Source organism: Doryrhamphus excisus, linkage group LG7 (genome assembly GCF_037039965.1).
Source record: "Doryrhamphus excisus strain RoL-2023G ecotype Guam linkage group LG7, RoL_Dexc_Guam_v1.1, whole genome shotgun sequence".
In the NCBI taxonomy this organism is placed as follows: Eukaryota; Metazoa; Chordata; class Actinopteri; order Syngnathiformes; family Syngnathidae; genus Doryrhamphus; species Doryrhamphus excisus.
Window position 1 is genome coordinate 2,225,138 of NC_136363.1, and position 14,863 is coordinate 2,240,000.

At 41.0% G+C, this 14,863-nt stretch overlaps 2 protein-coding genes across 2 annotated transcripts in view; one reads left to right on the top strand and one right to left on the bottom strand.

The window, feature by feature from the left end:
• Nucleotides 1-212: 212 nt before the first annotated feature.
• On the bottom strand, nucleotides 213-4,119 carry rab42a (RAB42, member RAS oncogene family a). The gene is made up of 2 exons (XM_058046782.2): nucleotides 3,800-4,119; nucleotides 213-2,339 (listed from the first exon to the last, which is right to left on the bottom strand). Exons 1-2 carry the CDS (start codon nucleotides 4,081-4,083, stop codon nucleotides 1,898-1,900), a joined length of 726 nt encoding a protein of 241 aa, XP_057902765.2. The 5' UTR covers nucleotides 4,084-4,119; the 3' UTR covers nucleotides 213-1,897.
• Nucleotides 4,120-6,525: 2,406 nt separating this feature from the next.
• Nucleotides 6,526-14,863, top strand: part of thrb (thyroid hormone receptor beta) — a 27,567-nt gene continuing 19,229 nt past the window's right edge. The window contains exons 1-3 of the mRNA XM_058046779.2: nucleotides 6,526-6,815; nucleotides 11,310-11,373; nucleotides 13,599-13,649. Of these exons, the coding sequence (XP_057902762.1) occupies nucleotides 11,367-11,373; nucleotides 13,599-13,649 (58 nt within the window). The 5' untranslated portion in view covers nucleotides 6,526-6,815; nucleotides 11,310-11,366. The remainder of the gene's footprint in view (nucleotides 6,816-11,309; nucleotides 11,374-13,598; nucleotides 13,650-14,863) is intronic.

Here is a 14,863-nt window from a genome sequence, read left to right on the forward strand (position 1 = left end):
AATGACAAAAACGTTTAAGTAGTTGGATAATGTAAAAAAAAAGCTGAAATTTTATGAGAATAAAATCAAAATATTAGAATCGAGTGCAAATTGTATCCATCTATCCATCCATCCTCCCTCTTAAGATCACTGCAGGTTACGAGAGCGTGCCACATATAAACATACACCGTGCTCCAAATGATTATGCAAATTATATACAGTCATGGAAAAAAATGATTAGATCACTTTGTTTAATCAGTTTCCTTGTTTATTTAAATGCCTGACACAACATGGGCAAATATAACAATAACAAAAGTAGCTAGATACTTTGCTAGATACCATTTCTATGAGCTATTTTTGTTAGCATCTTTATCTGTCCAAACAAATGTACTTTTAGCCATAAAAATGGAAGGATAAACTGAAGATGATTGTGTTTCTCTAATTTTGCTAAATAGTCCATATAAATTACATTATGAATTTCCAGACAATTTGAATGCTATTGAACAAACCTCCCAATGATAACAGTATCTTTTTCAAAAATAAAAACATAATTTATTATGCTCAAGAGAGTTTCAAACCATTTTATTCATGTCAGGAACTGAAAATGGTCATTTGTGAAATCAGAATAGTAGGTCATATTTACAAAAAATCAAAAGCTATTTCACTCAATACATCTTAACAGGCCATGTTACATTTGTACATCGGACTCCGTACTTGATAGGAGCTTCACAATTCTTACTTTCATTGGACTTGGGGAGTTTGTACTGAGTTTCTGCTTGAATTTCTTTACAGAATGTCTTGTCCCGCCGTCGCCGAGGATGCTCCAGTGGTTCTCAGTAGGGTTGATGGAGGCCACACCGTTTTACGCCCCCACAGCAGCCAATGATTCAAAGGTATTCCCTGGACCATGAGATGGTGCGTTGTCATGCGTGAAGATGATTTTTGTTACAATGGAAGTTAGTGGTCAGTGAGAAACTGAACATACTGTACACGGGTCATATCACACCTTATTGATTGATTGATGAGTAGCCTTTTTGGGACACAATGACTGTCCAGGTACCATCCACCAATCCATCCATTTTGACCATCTTGGAAATGAATACGGGCCCACTGGAGCTGTTTCCGCTTGCCGAATCGAAGCTTTATGCGTAACCCTAAACGTGAAATATCTAAGGTTTTCATACCTTGTCCAAGACATTTTCAGTATTTCACACTTTTTGGCACGAGAGATCCTTTTTTTTCTCCCCATATTGCTTCTGCTTCATTATTTGCAACGTCCTTCTTAAAGGGGACCTATTATGCTATTCCTCTTTTCTGAACTATTAATGTTAAAATGTTCTTTTCTTGTCTTAAACTATGCCAACGCGTCAACGTAAACTTATCCGGAAGTTCTCTGGAGTGCTTGGGAGTGTTACCAAAGGAGGCAGGACGCTGGAAGAGGTACAGAGTCCGGAAGATGTTTCTATGCTGGTTATTGTGTGTAGCTGCTCTGTAGGAGTCCACAACTCAATACAAATGAGTATAATAGGTTCCCTTTAAGTAGTTTTTCCCTTGAATTAGACTTCATTATTTTAATATAATTAGATATTTTAATGATTTCACTGACCCAAAGAGCCCTGAGACACAATACTATCCAACAAAATATTTGACCTTTATGACACTTAAACACAATTTGCATAATAACTTGGAATACGATGTATGTCCAAACCCTCTGGGATACATGTGGTGGTGAAAATCCTAAAAAACTGGACCATGCTTGGTTTTGTTTTTCCTCGACATGATGACTGGTAGATACGCGTGAACTGTGTCTATCATTTTGTCGTCAGTACAAGTCACACACGAAGAAGGCACACAGCACAAGGAAGTGGAGGATGGGTGGAGCGGACGACCGTGAGACAAGAAAAAGTGATTTCAGAAGTCAGCAATGGCAGCTCCTCTCAGCAGACGCCCTGGCTTGTTCTTCTTCATCATCGGTCGGGTAGAGGACCTTAGCCGTGAGACCGCTCTTCACGCCGTCCCAGCCGTCCCGCGTGACAACCGCGCCGATCTTCATCAGCTCATAGATGTCCCTGGTTAGCAGCTCGAAGGCGCGGTCGACATTACTGTTGCACTTGGCGGACGTCTCCACGTAGCGAATGCCCAGCTCGGACGCCAGTTGTTCGGCTTCGTCCCGCCCGACTCTACGGTCCTTGTTCAGGTCACTTTTGTGACCGATGAGGATGAAGACCATTCGGTGGGGCAAGATGTGCTCGCTCACTTCCTGGTGCCATTCCCGTACGTGCTCAAAGCTTTTGCGGCTGGTGAGGTCAAACACCAAAAGCCCTCCTACAGAATTCCGATAGTATGATGTTGTAATGGACCTGGTGGATGGACAGATAACGCCGTGTTAGCCACAACCCATATGAAAACCCCTTCAAGACCACCACACAACGTTACCTGGTAATGCTCTCTTGGGTGTTACTTCCTGTGAAGACAACCCTAACTTCCCTGACCCATACTTATAGATCTTATAGACCGTCTGGTGTGAGGATCTAACTGGGAGAATAAACCTGAAATCCTGATCCATCCATCCATTTTCCTCCGCTTATCCTGTTCTGGGTCACGAAAACAGCAGTCTCAGTAGGGAAGCTCAGACTTCCCGATCCCCAGCTCCACCGGAAGGACACCAAGACGTTCCAAGGCCAGCTGTGAGACATAATCCCTCCAGCGTGTCCTAGCTCTGCCACGGGATCTTTTCCCCGGCTGGGCATGCCCGGAACACCTCACCAGGGAGGCGTCCGGGAGGCATCCGGGTCCGGGTCGCGGGGTCAGTAGTCTCAGTAAGGAAGCCCAGACTTCCCGGTCCTCAACCACCTCCTCCACCGGGAGGACACCAAGGCGTTCCCAGGCCAGCTGTGAGACATATTCCCTCCAGCGTGTGTCCTAGCTCTGCCAGGGAGGCTTCTGGGAGAATCCGGACTAGATGCCCGAGCCACCTCAACTAACTCCTCTCGATCTGAAGGAGATCGACATTAAAGCGGAGTTTTGAACACCACTGCTCGACCTCTACGCTTTCAGATTGGGAAGGATAGGTTTTGCCTGCATAGACTACATTTAGAGGTGAAAACAACATGGAAACCAGTAAGCTGTCTATTTGGGAATCTGAGTGAAGAGAACTGTTGCAAAAACATGCTAACATATTATGTCTTCTTTTCTCTCATTGCGACTACTAACGTGACTATAGGGGTGTTATATCATGTCTACAGGGCTCTAAGAATGTTCATTCATTCATTTTCTACCGTTTATCTTCACCAGGGTCGCAGGGGGTGCTGGAGCCTATCCCAGCTGTCTTCGGGCGAAGGGCGGGGTACACCCTGGGCTGGTGGCCAGCCAATCACAGGGCACATATAGACAAACTTTAAAGTTAATAATGAAGATGTAACAAGTGACGGGCCCAAAATGGCCCCTGGGCTGCAGTTTGGACACCATTGTGAATATGCAGCATAAAATCAACAATGCTAACGACAATACGTCAATATGCTATAGGTTGACAGCTGTGTAGCCTTGGTTTATGATGATACATTATTCATCATTTAAAGCGACGATTGTTGCATTGTCCGGATATGATTGACACATTTTGACAGATATACATTTGTATCTATATCTATAAAGATATAAATATGTAAACGGGCCTATGTTGCACAGTACGTTAGTGTTATTTCCAAATACACACACACACACACACCGTGAATGACCGCAATGCGCGACTCCTCCAAATGACGCCGATGAATATGAATATCAAATATAAAAACATATATTGAATCCGAGAAACCTTTCCTACCTGAATCGTTCCTGGCCCGCAGTGTCCCAAAGCTGCAGCTTGATTTTCACTCCAGGTTCGATATCCAGCGAGCGGGCATAAAAATCAACCCCTACGGTGGGGTCGGCGACGTCGGTGTAAACGCCATCCGTGAAACGCTTCAGCAACGACGACTTCCCCACCGTGGAATCCCCGAGTAATATCATCCTGAACTGATATTGCCACAAAATATCCATCTCATGACTCGACGCCGTGCCGCCGATGTGCGAGTGGCGAACAAAGCTCTCCGCCGACCTTCTTTGCATGAAGCCCAGCAGATGCTCTGAGCCGCAGCAGGGTGTCCAAAGGGCGGCCCGGGGACGCTGTGCGGCCTGCGGCTCCAGTTTTTTTTTTTAGCATCGACTTATTCTAATAGTAACATGTATTATTATTATTATAATATTATATTATTATTATTATATTATTATTATTAGTTTGTCTATATGTGCCCTGTGATTGGCTGGCGACCAGTCCAGGGTGTACCCCGCCTCTTGCCTGAAGACAGCTAGGATAGGCTCCAGCATCCCCGTGACCCTCGTGAGGATAAGTGGTAGAAAATGAATGAATGAATATTATTATTATTATATATTATATTGTATTCTTATATTATTATCTATAACACTAAGCTAAGCTGTGGGTGTTTTCTTTTTAGCAGTTTTCCAATGAGGGCTGCACGGCGGTCGTGTGGTTAGCGTGCAGACCTCACAGCTAGGACATCCGGGTTCAATTCCACCCTCGGCCATCTCTGTGTGGAGTTTGCATGTTCTCCCCGTGCATGCGTGGGTTTTCTCCGGGTACTCCGGTTTCCTCCCACATTCCAAAAACATGCTAGGTTAATTAGCGACTCCAAATTGTCCATAGGTATGAATGTGAGTGTGAATGGTTGTTTGTCTATATGTGCCCTGTGATTGGCTGGCCACCAGTCCAGGGTGTACCCTGCCTCTCGCCCGAAGACAGCTGGGATAGACTCCAGCACCCCTTACGAAAAATGAAAAATGAAAAATTTCGCCACTTTGCTAGCACTCGTGTAACCCCGTGACTGGCACAAAGAGGCTTAATATCTGAGAAGATGCTCACTCTCTTCTGTGTTTATTTCATATTGAGCCATTGCACACAGGCACGACCAGTCCAATCATAAGTTTGATCACTCCCAAACTTATTGGTGTTCAACCTCTCTTGCATCTTTCTTTACACACTTTGCCTTGCTGTTGATGGCCGCAGCTAACCAGCTAGCTAGCTAAAATAATCTGGCTAGTTGCGGACTCCAAATGGGACTTTTTACAACAGTGACGATTTGTTTTTAAAACAAAGCAATGCGGTTAGTTTGGATCATAATCCCAAAAAAGCCAAAAAGTAAACAGTAAAAAGTAAAAAAAAGTCAAAAGTAAACACTCACTATTTTGTAGTTGAATATGACCTATTGTGAGAAAGATGAATGCATACTTATGCAAATTGTGTGTATTCTGAGTCCAAATTAAGTATTTCTGCGCATAAAAAACAAAATTGACTAAAATAAATACAAGGCAGAAGGAAGTTCTGCTACTACAGTATACTGTAGCATTCTACTTTGGCCACTAGGTGTCATCAGAACATTCATTCATTCATTCATTTTCTACCGCTTTTTCCTCACGAGGGTCGCGGGGGTGCTGGAGCCTATCCTAGCTGTCTTCGGGCGAGAGGCGGGGTACACCCTGGACTGGTCGCCAGCCAATCACAGGGCACATATAGACAAACAACCACTCACACTCACATTCATACCTATGGACAATTTGGAGTGGCCAATTAACCTAGCATGTTTTTGGAATGTGGGAGGAAACCGGAGTACCCGGATGTGAAAACCCACGCATGCACGGGGAGAACATGCAAACTCCACACAGAGATGGCCGAGGGTGGAATTGAACCCGCGTCTCCTAGCTGTGAGGTCTGAGTGCTAACCACATGGCCGCCGTGCAGCCCAAAATCCATTTTTTTATTGTTATTATTATTGTTATTATTATTATTATTATTATGTATTATTTTTCATTCATTCATTCATTTTCTGCCGCTTTTCCTCACAAGGGTCACGGGGGGTGCTGGAGCCTATCCCAGCTGTCTTTGGGGCAAGAGGCGGGGTACACCCTGGACTGGTGGCCAGCCAATCACAGGGCACATATAGACAAACAACCATTCACACTCACATTCATACCTATGGACAATTTGGAGTGGCTAATTAACCTAGCATGTTTTTGGAATGTGGGAGGAAACCGGAGTACCCGGATGTGAAAACCCACGCATGCACGGGGAGAACATGCAAACTCCACACAGAGATGGCCGAGGGTGGAATTGAACCCGGGTCTCCTAGCTGTGAGGTCTGCACGCTAACCACTCGACCGCCGTGCCGCCCTAGTCTCATTATGATACCATATATTTAATAAAAAAACAGCCCCAAAAATGATATCAACAAGAATAATCTGTACGACAGTTATCTTACAGCAAAACTGAATTTTGCACAAGCCCGTCTGCTATGGTAATTTGTTGTGTTGCTGTCCACAAATGGCCCCCAGGCCCCACTTTGGACACCATGGAGAAAGAAAGATGTGCACATATATTACGCAAAGACAACTTGCAAGATAATGTAGCAGGAAGGCCCCACTGCAAAAAAAAAAAAAACAAGCAAACAAAAAAAAGTAATAGTAAAAAGCAACAGTAACATGGGCGAGGCTTCCTGTGTTGTCGGAGTCCTATTTCAGCTGCGTGATTATCCGGTCGTAGTGTGAAATAATGTTGCCTTTGAGTTGAAGTGCTGTGTGTTTTTTTTTTCTTTCCTCCCACAGCCCTGCTTTGCGCTTGCTAGCTCCACGCCGACAAACAAGCTAGCTGGGGAGGGGGGTCATTCCAGGTGAAAGTACAGCCGCGTCCTGCTCTCTTCTGCCGGCTGAGGTCGTCTCAGGCTGCCGTGGAGGACGAATGGACACGCAGGAGCACCGCCGCTGACGGTGAGACCTGCATCGACTCTGCGGTAAGCTTTGGTTTGATTTTGGGGTGAAACGGATGGCCATAACAGCCAGTTAGTCGCTTGTTTTTTTATCTTTTTAACCTCAGTCTGTGTCGAAATATACGGGTTAGTTTATTCTATTTTAAGACAGACTTGGGTAGTTTCGGTATTAAATCATCCTTTTGGACAATTCCAGGGACAATTTATACAACAAATAGGATGTGTTGACAGTAATATTGACAATTGACAGCGGACTTAGGACTGCCATTTTCCGCCCACGACGTTCGTCTGCGAGATGGGATGGCTCGGATGAAAGCTGAAATGATGAAAAACTTTCGCTCTGACACCATTTTTGCGGGCTTCTTATTCATGCCGAATTGAACAGCGACGTGTTTACATTGTGAGGAAATATACCTTTATTGATATCCGCTTCAGAATTGGAAAAATTCAAAGTGGTGTTATTAAAATCGAGGGATATTTGGACAGAGATTCTGTCATACAAGAGGCCAAGCATACTTGTGCTGCTTGAGGATTGGAGCTTGTTTTGACATGGCTCGGGTTATGGCGCCCCCCAGTGGGAGGGCATAATAATAAAAATACTGCCAATGCCAAAAAGTACACAAATCCAAACTTATTAAGGGTGCAGTGATACAGAAGATTCACGGTTCAATTCAGTACAGGGGTGTCGGAAGTGTGGCCGACACATTCTAAAAACATAATTTAACAAGAAAACTAAAAATAATAATATTCATTCATTCATTCATTTTCTATCGCTTTTCCTCACAAGGGTCACTGGAGTGCTGGAGCCTATCCCAGCTGTCTTTGGGCGAGAGGCGGGGTACACCCTGGACTGGTGGCCAGCCAATCACAGGGCACATATAGACAAACAACCATTCACACTCACATTCATACCTATGGACAATTTGGAGTCGCTAATTAACCTAGCATGTTTTTGGAATGTGCAAAAAAACACTGTTATATTTCTGCCGCAGAGCATGCTGGGTAGCTTGTGGTACTCTTTCGGCCCACATTTTGGGTTGCGTTGTGTTTTCTTTTTGTGGCACCGTGAGCAAGTACGGGCCCCCATGCAAAAAATTTTAATATGACGAGTATATGAAAACGTTTCAGGTGTACACACCCACTTCGGCATTAAACTCTACATTGATCAATGACTTGTTAACCAGCATTGGATTAAGTCAGCAACAAAGATGAAAAATGCAGTTTTGCATGCTGCTGATTGCTTCTGCCTGAGGGGATTTTCACTGGGACTTTGATGTCAGCTGACCGTGTCGTTCATTCGATTCTCAGTGCTATCAAAACAAGACCACTGTGTCGAGCGCTTAGACACAGGCGTGCTTTTAACGGCTAAGTGTTGAAGAAAGGGGCACTTTTTCTAGAGCTTGTAGTATTGTAGTATTTGTTTTATTTTGCACAAACAGTGTTTGTTTATGAAATTCATACAGCAAAAGAAGCATCAGATGTTCTTTAGTTTGAGTGAAGAGCTGTATAATTTCTATCGATATATGGATATCCGTATAACAGTCAGTGTCGAATATCTCTTATTAAAATATCTTTAGATAGATAATACACACTTTTCTATTTCATAGAGTCACATGACAAGTAAAACATTTCAAGAATGTGTGTCATTTTTTTAAAATGATTTTGATGATTAGCGTTTACAGCTAATAAAAAAATATCTGCCTCATAAAACATTCCTCGACCATGATAAGTGAATTTCCGCACATTAGGATTCCTTATGTATGAAATTAAATATTCCCGTAGTTGGAGCATGGAAAACCTGTTTACAACCTTCCAAATAGAGTTATAAACTTTATTAGAGTCCTGTAGACATGAAATAACACCCCTATAGTAATGTTTGTGCATGTATAACCCAAGATAGTAGACATAATAAGAGAAAATAAGACATAATATGGACTCACCTGGGAGACATCCATGTTGTTTTGGTTTCTTTACAGCAGAGGTCCCCAAACTTTTTTAATAATAAAAATTAATAAATTATTTATAATTTCTGTGCGGCCTGGTAGCAAATGTGCCACAGACCAGTGCCGGTCCCCGGCCCGGCGGTTGGGGACCCCTGCTTTACAGCATTATAATTAATAATGAATTTGATCTATGATTTCATTTTGATATACTGTATAACTGATGAACACAGTGATATTTGTATTATTATTAATAATAATAATATATCTCTATTATATATTATATATATCTATTATATCTATATTATATATCTATATATATATAATATATATTACTCACATTCATATAGATTTCACAAATAATAATATATTTTTTAATTGGCCCGTGGAGTAATAATAATAATAATAATAATAATTACTCCACGGGCCAACTAAAAAAATTAATAATAACAATAATTATTATTATTCATTCATTCATTCATTTTCTACCGCTTTTTCCTCACGAGGGTCGCGGGGGATGCTGGAGCCTATCCCAGCTGTCTTTGGGCGAGAGGCAGGGTACACCCTGGACTGGTGGCCAGCCAATCACAGGGCACATATAGACAAACAACCATTCACACTCACATTCATACCTATGGACAATTTGGAGTCGCTAATTAACCTAGCATGTTTTTGGAATGTGGGAGGAAACCGGCGTACCCGGAGAGAACCCCCGCATGCACGGAAAGAACATGCAAACTCCACACAAGAGATGGCCGAGGGTGGAATTGAACGCGTGTCTCCTAGCTGTGAGGTGTGCGTGCCAACCACTTGCCCGCCGTGCAGCCCCAAGTTTTATGGTTCTGTGACATTCATGTGGACGACTCCGGTGAAAACTTGACCCACAATGAAGATGGCTAACAAACGTTATGAGTGCATAATCTACGTCTAAATGTCAGCCCTACTAGGAGTACACATTTAATCTCACATCGCAATGAATGAAAAGCAGTAAATGATCGCCTCGATTAGGATCGTGCATCAGATCAGAAGTTCTATTCTGAGTCAAAGTCAATATGTGATGCACAGACCGCGGCGCGTGTGTCGTCCCCTAATGCCTCATTTACGATTCGGCTTTGCGCAATGAAACTTGATACAGTCTAATCATCATGGTACTCCAATCACAAAAAGGTCAGCAGATGTTGTTTTCCGTCAAGATTTGAAGCCGATGGAGTCATTTGGGTGAGTCCACGGAGAGTAATAGATTACATGAAGTTGTTTTGACGCCATTGAAAAAAAACGCCTGATGATCAGATCAGCGATCGTAAGGTTTCTGTTGGTGCCTGTAACGTCTGCGTCCAGCAAAACGGTGGCTATGAAAGCGAATCTGCTCCCTTTTTATATCGATATCAAACCGATATCCCATTTTTATATATATAGAAATTTAGATTTATTTTAATATATATTTTAATTTAATTTATATATTTATTTAATTTTATTTGTTTTATATTTATATAATTTAATTTATTTTATATTAATTTATATTTTAATTCATAGAAAATAACACACTTTTCCTGGATGACATCGACAATACATTTCCCTACTTTTGCTACAAACGTCTGCAGATTTGTTAGATTCCCGTCACAAGAGCAGAGGTGTCCAAAGTGTTTTTTTTTATTGAACCGTGGAGTTTTTTAGGAAATAAATAGTTATTGTTTACAGTATTCTTATATATATATATATATATATATATATATATATATATCTAATCAATTAGTAAACTTAACAGTAACTGAAAATAATGTATAAAGTAATTTTTATTAATTATTAATGTTATCAAAATATTAAAATATGTAAAAATATTACAAATAATATTTTTAAATATTAATATAATGTAGATAGTATTTTTTATGAAAAAAAATTGTTATTTACAAAAAATGTAATACTGTGTTTATTAAAGGGAGGACAAAAAAAATCTGTGTGAAAAAGTGATTGTTATAAAGCCATGTCTAAAGCTTTGGGACTCCAGCAAACCACAGTGAGAGCTGTTGTACACAAATGGAGTAACCGAGTGGTGAACCTTCTCAGTAGTGTCCGGCCAACCAAAATCACCCCAAAAGCATAGCGGCAACTCATCCAAGAGGTCACAAAAGACTCCACAGCAACATCCAAATAACTACAGGCCTCACTTGCCTCAGTTAAGGTCAGTGTTCATGACTCCATCATAAGAAAGACCCGGGAAAACCCACGCATACGTGGGGAGAACAGACAAACACCACGCAGAGATGCCGAATGGGGGAATCGAACATGGGTCTCCAAGTTGTGAGGCCTGTGTGCTAACCACTTTTTTTTACACCGTGCAGCTCAGAACATTATATCCACAGTAAAATGTGGTGGTAGCGTGATGTTGCTTCAGGACTTGGAAACCAAAATGGGTTTCTACAGCAGGACAATGATCCAAAACACACAAGCAAGTCCACCTCTATGAAGACTTTGGAGTGGCCTAGTCCAAGTGTGGCCCCTTGATGGAAAAGTTTTGTACATGTTAGAGTGTTTTAAGTGGATTCCACTTGACTCTTTGCAGCTATTTGTGTTTAACCAGGTGGATGGCTGGGTAGCCTGGAAGATGACGACATCTTGCCCTTGAATCCCCAGCAGTATGTCAGGTAAGACATATCATCATATAATATGCAAGCACACAACCACACTCACACGCTGCATGGGATTTCACCAGCAGCCATTTAAGTTGCATGATTCTGTGTGTGCCTGGTAATTACGGCACAAAGGGCGGGTCCGCAGCACCTGGATGTGTGTCATCAGAGCACAAGAGTCAGAGAGAGTTCTTGGAATAGGGAAAATGTCGTGGACTGGAGCTCCTAAGTTTCCAAAGCAGAGCCACTTGAAGCTGAAACAGGAGCCTTTGAGCCGCCGTGGCTGCAGGAATTGAGTTTCACTCTGTGGAAGAAGCCAGAAAAGGACCAGAGAACGGGGACTGGCAATCCGAAGACAAGCCAGCGTTGACTTCAATCCTTCGATATTGAGGTCGCTGGTGCAGAAGCGGCAGATGAATTCCAGGAATTGGAGTTCTTTGAAAAACAGCTGGAAGTCTCTCAGCTCATTGTGGTTGCTGTGGTGTTGAGGCATGATGGATCCACGTGCAATAACCCGAGGGATAGGTGCAGGCAGCCAAACTCAATCACTGCTTTATTCTGAATATAGCAACAACAAAAACTCATAAAGCAATGACAACTGGCAACAAAATATAACACACATCAAGTACGACGCAAAAATAGTCATTTCATGATAGAGCACAGTGGAAAACTTGATACATTAGAAGCAAGTGGACAAAAATCATTTTTTGCATTTTTATTATTATTTTTAGACGTACAAAGAGGTGATGATGCAACTCCACAATGTTTGATGCAGTTTTAAGCCAAAAAAAAAACAACCGCAAGTTGACAGAAGTGCATTTTATAAGAACTCGACCTACATCTCACCCAGGCATCTCGCTGCGTTATGCATTGAAGGGAAATTTTTTAATGCATTTTAATATTTTAACTTTATGCTAAAAAAAATCTATTTTTTGTGACTTAATTTCCATATTATTTTGACTTTATTCTTGCTAAGCTAACTTTTCTGAAAATATTTTTTATTCATTGTTTGTTTGTTTTTCATACATTTATGACTTTTTTATGAATATTTAAACTTTTTTAAAGTTTTTTAATTTTTTAAATTATTATTATTTATTTATTATTATTATTTTTGTACATTTTTTTGTTAAAATATGACTCATCATAATATTTTAACTTCATTGTTGTAAAATGACAGCTGTTTTCAACAACATTTCAACTCGCTTCTCATAATTATGACTTCATTCTAAGACTGTCAAATGATTAATCAGTTTTTAAATGAATTAATCCCGTATAATCACCACTAGCCCACTATGTGTGACATGAGGCCATTTTTACTGGATTTAAATGTACTCGTTTTCTGCGTAATTTCCAGCAAACAGTGGGGCCAATTCCGTTATTTTGACTGTAGACTCGAAACGTTTGGGGTTTGACACCAAAAGATGAACATGAGAAAAAAGAGCAACATTGACTGATAAGAATATCAATTTCAGATTTTTCTTTTGCTTTCTGTTTTACACACGCATACGCATTACAAGTATTTTGTTGTGATGCATGAATTACACTGAACAATATAATGTAGTTCATGAAAGAAATTACTTATCATTAATGTTTTATTTTTGACAGCCCTAGTTAATTCCGATAATATTTAGACTTTGTTTTAAAAATGACAAATGTACTCATTGTTCTGTTTGTTTCTTTTTATGAAATTTAAGCTACGGAAATGAGTTGTCCTCATAATATTACTGCATTATTCTCATAAAATTCCAACTCGTTCCATGTAAGATTACTTTTTTTCTCTTTATAGTTTGACTTGATTGTTGTATAATTACGGCTGATCTTTCCATTTATGCTGTTATTTTGTTTTTTTTATTTTTAGAATGCATATTAACAATTAAATGTATTTATTTTATTTTATTTTATTTTATTTTATTTTATTTTATTTTATTTTATTTTATTTTATTTTATTTTATTTTATTTTATTTTACTTACATTACATTACATTACATTACATTACATTACTGTTGTAAGTTCCATTCATTTACCTTATAATTAAGCTGAAGGCTGACGTCCAGCGCCATCCGCCCCCATAGCAAAATATTTGGTTTCGTCCACATCCGCCTGTAGAGGGCGCCTGTCTGCCATGTGCTGACTGACTCCATGAGGATTTGGTCAGCGCTGAGCACTGGAATGATACAAAAAGTGGTCTATTTAGTTAGGCCATGCAATAACCCAGACTTATTTTTTGTGATGTGTTTCAGACTCCGCTGAAAATTACTCCCCCCGCTGGACAGATGAGGCCCTTCAGAATGGTGAGACTTAACCTTTTGCTTATTGGTTGGTGTTTGGACAGTAGGAGTGTGACAATATCTCAATGAGTTACATACGTACATACATTCACTATAAACCGCAGTCTGGCCTCTCTGACTTTACCTCCAAGGCCTCTAACATGTAATGTGTAATCTGATGTACTCGTTCTTGATCCTATCCATCCCGGTCACTCCCGATGAGAACCTCAGCATCCTTATCTCTGTTACCTCCAGTGGCACTGGCAGATTAAAGGTCAAGAGTGTGGATACATTTGGGGTTTTACGATACTGATGATGGACGCGGGTATGCTGGAGCCTATCCTAGTTGACTTGGGGCCAGAAACGGGGTACACTCAGGACAAGTCACCAGCCAATCACAGGGCACATATAGACAAACAACCATTCACACTCACATTCATACCTATGGACAATTTGGAGTTGCTAATTAACCTAGCATGTTTTTGGAATGTGGGAGGAAACCGGAGTGTCAAGCGGAGAATCGAACCTTGGTCTTCCCGATCTCCTGACGGTGTGGCCTACATGCTAACCGCTAGATCACCGTGCAGCCCCGGATCGGCTTCTCATACGTTGTGTTTTAAAGATGGGATAATATCGGCTTCCGCCACAAGATCCGGCCGATCCGGTTGCCGTATCACGTTTGTAACTGATCCACACTCCAACATGGTAGGTGCAGTCGTGAGACTAGTGGCTGGCTGCCACGCCACACCACCGCGCAGACATGTCCATGGTGTCCCGTGGTGAAGTTAGTTCCACTTTTGACGTTGGGTGTGAATGGAAGCTACCGGAGTTAGCTTAGTGTAGAAGTGCTGCTGCTGTGTGCGTGTGCGACTTTTACTGCTGTAATGTAAGGACCGTTGTTCAATGTCCAGTGACGACGTACGGGTTTTGAGTGGAAAAAAGACGATATGCGTGTTTATTGTTGCACCAGCTTGTATCAACATTAAATTTACGGCCTTCAAAATAAGGGTATCATGAAAATATCTTGCATTAATAACGCGATTGCAGTTACATCTCTGGCTATATCTTCCTTCATCGCAAGCACAGGCGTTATATTTTCGATAAGATTTCGGGAACATTAAATCACACAAATTAATGTTTTTAACAAAAGCTTATTATTATTATTATTTTTTTTTTTAAAAAGGACTATTAAAAAAATCAGATTGGATCGGATTTCTGGGCTGTATTCCTATAATATT